Genomic DNA, 11,045 nt, shown 5'->3' with positions numbered 1-11,045 from the left:
CGGCTCCGCGCCGCGTTCCTCTCTGCGGGCCGGGCACCGGGACACCACGAGGTGCGACGGCGCCGTGCTCTACCCGCACCCCGTGACGTCGGCACCGCCTCACGCCGCCCCGGGAGATGCAAAGTGGGCGGAGCCTGCGGAGGTGGGCGGGGCGAGAGGCGGGGGGCGGGGCTTCGCACCCCCAGCGGGCGCGGCGTTTCCAGCCGGAGCGGTTGCGCGGCGCGCGGGGTCGGGCAGCCATGTCGCGGCTGCACCGGAGCAGGTGGGTGCGGGGCCATGGCCAGGTGGGCGCGGGGCCGGGTGGGTGCGGAGCGGGAGCAGAGCGGAGCGCTGCCCGCCTGCTCGCTAACGGCCGCCGCTTCCCCGCAGGATCGCGGATTTCCAAGAGGTGCTCGGCGAACCCACGGTGGCTCTGGGCAAGCTTCGCGATCTCTGCTTCAGTGGTGAGTGGGACGGGGGGGTCCGGCGCGGCGCTCCGTGTGACCGCGGCCGCCCCTCCCGCTCCGATCCCCGAACTTCGGCGCGGCGGCCCCGCCGGGGCTGAGCCGTACCGGCAATGACGGCCGCGTCTCTGCTGTCCCGCAGGAATCCCGTTCGACGGAGGGCTGCGCTGCCTCTGCTGGAAGGTGCGTCTAGCGCTGCGTGCTGCCGCTCCGGCGGTGCTTTGGGGCGCATAACGGCTGAAAAAAAAACCCAACAAAATAACGGTGCAGAACTTGGCAGCCGCTCCGAATCCGTGTCAGTTCGTGCAGTTCGTCGCTGCCGGGCTGCCCGGAGGTGGCCGTGTGTGCGCCGGCTCGGCGCTGCGTTGGGCTCCGGGCGCCGCGATGTGCCCGGCCGGCAAAGTGCTGAGCGATGTGCGGAGCGCCGCTGCCCCGCGTTGGCTCGGCTCGGCTCGGCTCGGCTCGGCTCGGCCCGCAGGTTGGCACCGCGCTCCTCAGATCCTAATGTGTGTTTGTGTCCTGCGCAGATCCTGCTGAACTACCTCCCCTTAGAGAGGGCCCTATGGAGCTCTTTGCTGAAGAAGCAGAGGTGAGGACGGCTCTGCTTGCTCTTTTCGTTCTAATGGGATTCTGTGGAGGAGGGGAGCGGTGGCTTCAATAATTAAGTACCTCTGTAAAAGGAATTGCTCTCGTGTGCTGTTCTTGGGGTCTGTGGATTTGAACTCAACAGAAAATGAGATGTAGGCTGAGTGGAGCGGTGCAGGGGTGTCTGTGTGAGCTCAGGCGGAGCGCTTACATTGATGTTATCTGCTTCGTTTCCCTCTTTAAGGGAGCTGTATTCCCAGTTCCTAAAAGAAATGATTATTCAGCCTGGGATCGCCAAAGCCAACCTTGGTGTCTCAAGGGAAGATGTGACCTTAGAGGATCATGTAAGTGCTGCTAACCTTTGCTTTGCAGGACATTCCCTGTAGCTCTGAACCGTGGTTCTGTAGCCTGCATTCCTGTGCTGCTCTTGGCCCTGTGCTGGCAGGGGGGACAGTTCCTGGGTGCCAGCCTTGTGCATGTGTCTGAGCAGCCTTTAGCTGCTGAGTTACTGGCAAAGCAATGGTAGCTGGGGATGGAGCTGTGTGCAGCTGCATGTGTGTCTTCCCTCCTGCTTTGGGGCTGTGCAGCCTGTGGGTCTGCTGGGGAAGAACAGAGGGTTGTGAGAGGTCCCTTCAGCAAGGAGACGCTCTCCAGGGATGCTGTATCTGTGGGTGGGCTGGGAACAGGCTGCTCTGAAAGGCAGGAGGGTGCAGCTGGACCACAGCAGAAGGCTGATTTATCTTCAGTTAGTTGATGAATGACTTCTTTAATTATTATTTATTGACTGTTTTTTGCATCGCTTTCTGCTTTGAAAACACTGCGAAGTTTGTGTCAAGGCAGGGGATGATATAACTGAAGATAAGGACCATAAATGCTACAGCTGCTTCCAGGGCTTGTCCTGAACGTTGGTGTTCTGCTGGTGTGTGGTCATCTGTGCTGCTGTGATCCACCAGGGCTGTAAAACTATAATGTCTGTAACATTCTGTGCGTTGGCAGCTTACAGTGAGCTTTGGATCTCTTGGAATGTTCCTTTTATGGTGTTTTCTCCTGTCAGATGATTATTAACTTGTGCAGATCTTGATCTGGAGAAAAGAAAAGCGTGGGAGAGGGGGAGCCAACTTTGTCATAATGGAAAACTGGTCAGATAGGGGACAGGTTGTTTGCATTATTAATGCATTTCCTTTTTGCTGGGTGTGCTGGATGTGCTTAATCAGCCTTCTCAGAGCTGAGATACCCCACGGTACTCATGTGTTGCCTTAACTCTTGGGCTGGGTGCAAAGACCACCTTTGTACAGGTGGGAACTGCAATAGAGAATCCTTAGGACAGGATGCTTGATTTGGGAACTAAGTCTCGAAGAAGGATATGAAAAGGGATTGGAAATGTTGGTTTCTAACTTCAGTGAATCTACACAGTCACTTATTTTGCAAGTTCTGATCTGCTTCCTACTACACTGTGTGCTGTCTGAAGAAACAGCACTAAGCACAGTGCCAGAAGGATTGGGCCCTGGGCTGGGCTGACAGCAGGAACGGTTCATCAGTGTGCATTTACTGGGGGCTGTGGTGCACGTGAAGGATGCTTGGTTTTGTCTTATTTCTCCAGCCCCTCAATCCAAACCCAGACAGCCGGTGGAATACTTACTTCAAGGATAACGAGGTGCTCCTCCAGATAGACAAAGATGTCAGGTGTGTATGGTGTAGTGACTCAGGTTTGTGAGCCTGAGTGCTTTGCTTAATACTTTGTACTTTGAAAATCGAGTTTAATATTCAACTGAGCTTTCTGTTTAGCACTGGGCACCTGCTTCCTTCTTATGCTTGATTTCCTCCTGCATCCACCCTAGGAGGCTGTACCCTGACATGGCATTTTTCCAGCGCCCGACTGACTACCCCTGCCTTTTAATCCTGGACCCCCAAAATGAATTTGAGACGCTGCGTAAGCGGGTGGAGCAAACCACACTGAAGTCACAGACGGTGGCACGGAACCGCAGCGGGGTTACAAATGTGAGGTCTGGGTGTGGGCTGCCCCTGGGGCATGGCACGGTCCCTGATGGGGCTGCTGGTGGTTCTTGGGCTTTTTGTGTTTGTGTGGTGGAATTATGTGAATGCAGAAGCAGATACTGTGTATTTGGTGTCTAGACAGCTTTAGAGAACCAGCTGGCATGCCTAAGAGTTGGCAGGAGTCATAGGTATGTTTAATGGTAAGGGTTATTTTCTCCTGAGTTCCAGGAAGATGTGCTATGCCCGAAATGTCCCTTCCTGCATGGGAACAAAGCACTGAAGGGTTAATTTACTGAAGCTGAATTGATAGAGTCTTCCAGAGCTGGGTCTCCTCAAACTGTAATTGGGAAAGGAGCTGGGGAAGAGCTGAAACGTGTGATGTCTTTTGCCTCTTTGGGTGTTAGATGATAAGTGCTGTGCACTGGGTGCTGGGGAAGGTGGCTGGCTGCAGTCTGTCCCCTTTTCCTGCATTACAAAGAAGTGGCCCTGCTGTGTTTCCTTACTGCCTGGGATCAGGTGATGCAGTGGTTCAGGGGAACTGTCTGTGGCAGCACAGACTGCTTTGTTCATCAGCTCTAGTCTTGCCTTGCCCTTCAGGTGAGCTCCCCTCTTAAATCGTCTCCTAACTCTCTGGGTGAATACGAAGTTCTGCCCAATGGCTGCGAAGCTCACTGGGAAGTGGTGGAGCGAATCCTTTTCATCTATGCCAAGCTGAACCCCGGGATAGCCTACGTTCAGGGGATGAATGAAATAGTGGGGCCCCTTTACTACACCTTTGCTACAGATCCTAACAGCGAGTGGAAAGGTGAGAGGCTCTTTCGGATGCTGGGTAGGGGCTGTTGTGCTGCATGCTCTGTGTGAAGCAGTGTTTCAGGATGGAGACTCTAAGCAATTCAGTTTCGACTGATCAGGAAATAAACAAACAAACCCCCAAAGCCAACAAATGCAAAAAGGGTTGTGCATTTCTGGGAGCACAGTAGACTGACAGAGACTGAATGGGCTGTGAGTGCTGAGGGCATCAGAAGTGGAGATTTGGGGGATTTTTTGTTTTGTATGAATCGAAGTTCTCTTCCTGATTGAAACCTGATATCCCCATACAAGTCCTTTATTGCTTCTTGTGCTAAAAATACGTCTGTGTGGGTTACAGTGGGGTTATTTTCTTTGCTCTGTTGCTTTGTTTGTTTCTATTTTGTGTGTGTGTTTGGTTTTTAAATAACAAGGACAACTGAAGGGGTGGGGCAAGAAGAAGAATGGACTGGGGGAGTTCTGCATTGCTCCCACTTCAAAGTTTTGGGGCTGTGTGCTCATGGCAGCAAGACTGGGTGATCTTCTGGGCCACAGATAACTGTCACAAAGTGTCACAACGACCTCAGTGTGCACACAGGGCCTGCACTGCAGCTGCTCTGCACACAGCCAAAGTCTTGTGAGATGCACTACAGCAATGAGGTTATCAGCCCAGAGCAGCTTTGTGCCTCTGACAGCAATGCTTTCTCTGTGCTTCCATTCACTTCCTCCTTTAATTCCCCAGAACACGCTGAAGCTGACACGTTTTTCTGCTTTACCAACCTAATGGCTGAAATTCGGGACAACTTCATTAAGAGCTTGGATGATTCTCAGTGTGGTATAACCTACAAAATGGAGAAGGTCTATTCCACCCTGAAGGAAAAGGATGTGGAGCTGTATTTGAAGCTGGTGAGGAGCTGGGTGTTCCTCTTAGTCGTGGTTGGAATGTGGGGGAGGGAGGATTCAAATGTCAGCCAACTTTGTTCAGCTGTTCCTGGACTTGAATAGAGAGGTTGAGGAGCTGTGGGAAGGCCTTTAGCAGCAGGACATAGGGGCTGTCTTATCTGTAAGCTGAAACAAGCTCTCCTTGGAGTAAGGCTGGAGTGAGCTGATCAGCAAAGCTTTCCTCCCGTGTGAGTGCAAACTGTAGCTGTTGTGAGGCTGCCAGCTGTGACTTGGCCACCAGCCCTGGTCACCTGGATTCAAGCTGGAGATGGAAACACAAGCTTTGCTGTAAAGTTCCTTTGAATTTGTCATCAAAAACATCAACAAATCACCCTGCAGAAGCAAGCAGAAAAGCTGCAAAAATCCTGCTCACGTAATTCTATCATTTTCCTTCCATTGGGGATCTCAGGGTGCTGTGGATTGCTGTGGATTTTGTAGAATATCAGGCAGCAAACCCCTGTAGGTCTTGTAGTCTGCTTGATGTGGAAGTCCAAGGTGAATCTGGAAGGGGAAGCTGTCCTTGTTACTGCAGCCTTCACCAGATTGTTTGGAGGTGTTTTGCATTTAGAAAAGGCGAAATATGTTCAGTAATCCAAAAGGTGATCTGTCAGCACAGTGACACAACCCACAGCGTTGGCTGAAGGCTGATTTAAGGGGGGAGAAAATAAATGACTTACTGTTTGGCTGGCAGGAAATGGCCTTGGCCATGCAGCAACCAATCTTCAGGAATGTCATCAGGATCCTGAGCTTTTTTTGACCGTGCTTAAAGTTTCAGTCTCTTGGATTTGATAGTTTTAAAAAAAAAGAAAAAGAAAGGTACAATGCTTGCAGTGTCTTACTGACTGTCAGTGTGAACTCTGTCCCATCTTTTGTTTCTTTCTGTGGACGGTAAAGCTTTGATAAATTCTGGAAAGGAGAGGAAATCCTGCAAAAACAGCGCCTTTGCTGGAGGGGGAGGGCTGCAGCTTTGCAGATAAAGTGGTGTTCAGATGGGAAGTTAAAATTACTCTGCAAGTTTAACTGAAATAACACACAGTGCCTTTAGGAAGAAAAGCTTCCTTTACTCCTGTCTTAGAGGAGTGTTTTCTGTCTTTGTAGATGTGGAACGTGGTTGATTTGAAGATCTTTCTCAATCACAAAAATGTGAAAGCTCTCATAGGAGGAGGTGGATTTGCTGATGTTCCAGCATGGCTTGGCAGCATAGAGCTGTTTCAGGGTGGAAATGGGGAGGGAATCGAGGGCTGCATCTCTTATGTGGGTATTCATTTTTTGTCTGGTGCATGTCTGACAGCAAGAGCAGAACATCAAACCCCAGTTCTTTGCCTTTCGCTGGCTGACGCTGCTCTTGTCCCAAGAGTTCCTGCTGCCAGATGTCATCCGTATCTGGGACTCCCTCTTTGCTGACGATAAGCGCTTTGATTTTCTGCTCCTCGTGTGTTGTGCCATGTTGACGTAAGTATGGCAATGGCCACTGTGCTCTTTTCTTCCCTCCTTTAATGAGACCCATAGGTCTAGGAACCTTCTATGGGTGTGTGTTATTGCATCTGACGAATAGGTCACAGTCATTTGTCACAGTGGTAAGTGGAAGTGTTCTCAGAAGGCTCTGTAAGGCACGTCGTAGTCCATTTTTTGAAGTTCCTCTGTAAAGAGTCAAAAGTAACTGGAGTAATTGCCATCTTTCAGACTAATCCGGGATCAGCTGCTGGAAGGAGACTTCACTCTCAACATGAGGCTGCTACAGGTAAGGATTAAATATTGCAGGCATGGGTTGCAGTGTAAAGAATCTTGAGATTGTACTGTGAGAGGGGACTGCGGTATGGGCATGTCTTGCTGAGGTGAGGTACCAGGTTTCTGATGGCTGTGTGACGTCAGAAAATCTTAATGTTGGTCATGCAGCATGCTCATTACTGGGAGTATAAACCTTTGCATGCTGTGATCCCCACCACTGCAGGGAAACTGAGCTCACTTGAGATGAACAGCTGCTTTAACTTCCTTGGTGGTGGTGTCTCTGCTCCCTGTGCCATTAACTGGGCTTTCATTTTCACATGCACAATGTGACTGCATGCTCTCTGTTCCATCTTCCTAGCACTGTAGGGTTTCTTCTTCCTCCCCTTTCCAGGTGCTTCAATAGCAAGGGGCTCAGCGGTGTTCCTTTTGCAGTCTTCTGCTGGCAGGGCACAGTGCTGCTGTCTGGAGCCCAGCACTACTATTGACACACAGCCTTTTGCTCATGCACCCTTCCAGGCTTACAGACATTGTTCTAAACTACTGGCTTATAACATTCCTTGGTTTGCAAAAAAAAAAAAGCATTTTCCATCAAAGCTTTGAAACACACAGTGTTAAACTTGTTGGGCAGAGGCTTTTGTTTAGCTCTGAGAACTATGGGAGCCCAAGGTTGGAAACACTGCACTGAACAGCAGGATATCTCTGACTCTGCCAGTTCCTGCTTCAGACTGTATGGGGTGCTGGCTTTGATAAGGCCCTCTGGCATGAAGATCTTGTGCAGTCAGCTGGCCTGCTACCATTGGAGGATAAGTGAATAGAAGCTTCTTGAAGGGCACTGGGGCTTGATCAGTTACAGAACAGGAAGCTGTTAAGGGAGTAACTGAACGTAACGGTGTTCTAATGCTAACAATGCTGTTGTCAAGGTTTGCCCTGTTTAGGTGGAGCGATGTCAAATGCTAAGTTGGCACTTACACTTCATTTCTTTACTGTAGGATTATCCTATATCTGATGTTCACCTGATTTTGAAGAAGGCCAAGGAACTTCAGGATTCCAAATAGTCCATGAGGCTGACTAAAGGTGTTGGAGAAACTGTAAGGCAGAGGATCTTAGGAGGTGGGCCTGTGCAGAGCATTAAAACTCCTAGGGATCTCTGCAGGACTTCAGGTTTTGCATTTGGGCTACTGGCCACCTTGAAGACTTCCTTCTCCTCTATTTATTAGGTCAAGAACTGATTACTTCCCTATCTGCTTGGGCCCTGCACTCCAGATTTTTCAACTCTCGAATGCCTCTGTGCTGCCAAAAGCAGTTCTTTGTATCTTTTTTTTTATGACTTTACGTGGAGAAAGAAACCATCTATCTGCATATCCCTCAAGGGGTGGATTCCTTCTGCATCATGAAAGTAGCTCACGTGGAGTTACTTCTGATGGGGAAGGGACAGTGTGGATCTGGTAGATTTTGGTGGGTGAGTATAGAAGGATCTTTCTCCTGTGAACAGAATGTATCCCAAGGAAGTCACACGTTCTGCCATTCAAGTAGCTTCTGGATTCTTCTCCCTCTCATCTGCACTTAGCTGTCCCTGAGGTGTGCAAAAAAAGAAGGTTGTGTCAGCTTCTGGTGCGTGTCATCTGACATCCAGCAGTTTGGACCCCTTCTCATGACAAAGACCTTGAGAACCATGATGGGAAGACGTGATAACAGCTGGCACCTTTGTGCACTGAAACTGCCTGCATCGCCTTACCATACAGGTCTCCTTGAAAGAAGACTGTGGTGGTTTTCATCTGTGAGTGAAGTGTAGTTTGAAGCCTTATTACACTAAGCCTTAGAGCAGGAGTTCGTTGCTGCAGGGAGGCTGGGACCTCAGGCTGCTTTCCTGGCTCGAACTGGAGCATATCTAGCTGCAATCAGGATTCTGAAACACAAGAAATGAGCATCTAGTTGCATGAAGACAGCTCTACTTATGGACTTACACAGGCATAGCGCTGGGGTTTCCTGCCTCAGTGGCTTGCATAGGATATTACCCTGCAAAAGCTCTGGTCACGGTAACCTTGATATTGTCTAATAGCTCTTCTTGCCAGGAACAGACACATTATGGGTGTGACCTACAAGAAAAAGTCCTTTTATTGTGTAATCCAGTGGGCATACAAGCATTTCAGTCATTAGCTGACTCCTGGGGGTAATCCATGTTTCTGTGCACCAGTGCTACTGGATAACAGTTGTGAGTTGGACACTTGTCCCTCCTGAGGGGGAAACCGCTGCATTTCAGTACAGTGCTACAGGCTCAGGTGGGCACTGAGCAAGACAGACTGTGGGAAGAACTGTTAACCTGCAGTAGTGTCAAGCTGATCAGAAACCGTAAGCCTCAAAGAGAGAAACTGCCAGCACCCAGATGCTCGGGTTGTGCAGAAGCTCTTGAGTGAACACTAATCCACAATGCTTTATCTTTCTGTGCTGTGCTGGCTCATCTCTGTGTAGCTGTTCAGCACTGCAGTTTTCAGTATTTATGGGTATTGATTTGTTAAAGGTCAGTCATCTGCTTAAGCTGCTGATGGCCTCAGTGTCCCTAAGGAGAGGGGTGTTCTGTTGTCAGCCTTCATCTGTTCTACCTGTGTTACTTCCTTCAGGGAAGGCTGCCTCCTTGCAGGCCGCTGTCACTTTATAAGGCTGGAGAGGAGGATGGGTTGGTGCACGTTCCTCTCTTCCTGTTAGCAATCCCAAGCAAAGTCTGCCTCTATGGAAGGTGCTGGAGTGATGCTGGTACAGCCAGTGTCACTGCAGTGATGGAACATGAACAACTGAAAGCTTAAAACATCTAATTAGTTCCTGTGGCTAACAGCATCTCCCTCTGCTGCAATCCCTATAGGGTAGAGTTTTCCTCCAAGAAAAATGAAAGGGATGGACGAGGACAGCTGTGTGATGGAGCATGCTGCCTGCTCTAGCAACTGTGTGGATGTTCTGCCTCCTGTCACTGAGCAGTTCTGGCTGTTGGGTGCCTTGCACTGGAGGCTATTTGTCAGACCACACATGTGGAACCAGAGGGTCTGACCCTTAGCAGGGGTTATTTCCTCCAAAACACTTTTTCTTCCAAAGTAACGCTGTAGCTCTCATAGTTCCATGCACAGTCTCCTCATGCTGTCTCCCTGTAGAAGTGCTTCCTTTGTGTTTTCTCTCTACTAGGTGGGCATCAGTGGGGGAACAACCACAATTCTCCTTATAATGACCTGAGAAGGCAGTGGGTGAACGGGGATCAAAACAGTTTTGTTTTCAGGGTTCTGTGCAGGCCCTGTGCTTGGCCCTTGCAGGAGAACCCCAGCACATGGATGGATGCTCCTGCAGCAACAGCTGCCTCCTCCTTTCGATGTGTCACAGGGCTTATATTGTGTTGTTCTCTTTAGGGGTGGTGATGGGGAGCACTTATAAAAAGATTTTGCAGTGGGGTGAGAGCTTTGGCTGCTGGAAGGGTTTTGTGGGACACATTCTGCAGCTTTATCCAGGTAGGCCTGTGGCTGCTCAACTGGTTAATTGGAGTTCTCTGGGGAGAACTTATAACAACTTCGATGCAGCAAACGGCTTTGAAGGAGATGCTCTGCTTTGCAATGATGTTTGTTCTTCTGAGATTTATTTGTTTCTTTAAGAGCAAAGACAGATTTTCTGGAGGGGAGAAAAAGTCCTGTCACCAGCTTTTAAATCTTGTTAGTTTCTATGTCTTCATTCCTCAAAAGCTGTTGGTGACAATGATTTTACTTTTCTTTTTTTGAGCTCAGAAAGCATTAACTGGCTTGTGGTCATTCCTTGCTAATGTGGCCAAGCAGCTCCTGCTTCTTCACCCTGCAGACATTTCCAACTCTGATTTGCTCTGGGTTGCTGTCTTCCCCTTACTGTAGCCTGGACATCTGGAAGTTTGGCTTTTGTGAGAAGGTAGAAGGGAAAGGAGATGGAGTCCGTGATGATGGTCACACAGAGCGCTGATTCTGAGTTCTGTAACCCAACAGAGTTGCTCACCCTTTGGCAGTGAGTGGGATGAAGGCCAGAAGTTGGTTTGTGGATCCTGTGGGAAAGCAGAGGGTGTTTTCCCCCATGAGTGTCAGTGATTGCATTGCACCGCTTGGTGTGTTCTCCCTTTTCCAGAAGGTGAGGAGCACACTCAGCGGTACATCAGTATAACACTTTATTTTTGCTTTTGTTTTTACCTTGGCTGGAAAGAATTACCAGAACGGGGTCAAGAAAGAACACTTCATCACTCTAAAACTACTTTTATGCTTCTTTTTAAACACTATTTTTATAACGCTCCCTACAGCGCAGCAGGCAGCTGCATGCAGGCATCCCGCAGTGCCCGGCCGTGCTCGGGTTGAAGCACAGGGCACAGGGCTGTCACTGCGGCGCGTTCGGGGCCGAGCTGGGCCGGCTCCATCGCCCCGTGGCTGCAGCAGTCACGTTAACTTCTGCTCTTTCCTTTTGTACTTTATCCTGTTGAACCCCTTACGAGAGCCTCCGCGTCTCTCATTTAATGCTGTTCTCGAGTTGTCCAAATAAAATGGTTTCTTTGCACACTGCTTCGGGCTCTGCTTCTGT

The 11,045-nt window shown here is 49.7% G+C and overlaps 1 protein-coding gene across 2 annotated transcripts; it reads left to right on the top strand.

Annotated features, from left to right (window-relative positions):
• The first annotated feature begins 195 nt into the window (after window positions 1–195).
• TBC1D13 (TBC1 domain family member 13) lies at window positions 196–11,021 on the top strand. 2 transcript variants are annotated; one of them, XR_006180540.1, is made up of 13 exons: window positions 196–262; window positions 370–443; window positions 586–626; window positions 971–1,032; window positions 1,273–1,372; window positions 2,629–2,711; window positions 2,867–3,026; window positions 3,621–3,828; window positions 4,552–4,715; window positions 6,043–6,203; window positions 6,435–6,492; window positions 7,469–7,589; window positions 7,697–11,021. XR_006180540.1 is itself a non-coding variant. In XM_042879282.1 (12 exons), the coding sequence occupies exons 1-12, from the start codon at window positions 240–242 to the stop codon at window positions 7,532–7,534; spliced, it is 1,200 nt and encodes a 399-aa protein (XP_042735216.1). In that variant the 5' UTR covers window positions 196–239; the 3' UTR covers window positions 7,535–11,021. The 2 variants fall into 2 exon arrangements, 1 of the variants encoding a protein (XP_042735216.1); XM_042879282.1 differs by having other exon boundaries at window positions 7,469–11,021.
• The last annotated feature ends 24 nt before the right edge of the window (window positions 11,022–11,045 follow it).

The sequence above is a fragment of the Lagopus leucura genome, unplaced genomic scaffold (assembly GCF_019238085.1).
Source record: "Lagopus leucura isolate 7727_CA_CO unplaced genomic scaffold, USGS_WTPT01 Super-Scaffold_100022, whole genome shotgun sequence".
Taxonomy (NCBI): Eukaryota; Metazoa; Chordata; class Aves; order Galliformes; family Phasianidae; genus Lagopus; species Lagopus leucura.
The sequence above is the reverse complement of the archived record's forward strand: the minus strand, read 5'-3'. Positions and strand labels throughout refer to the sequence as shown.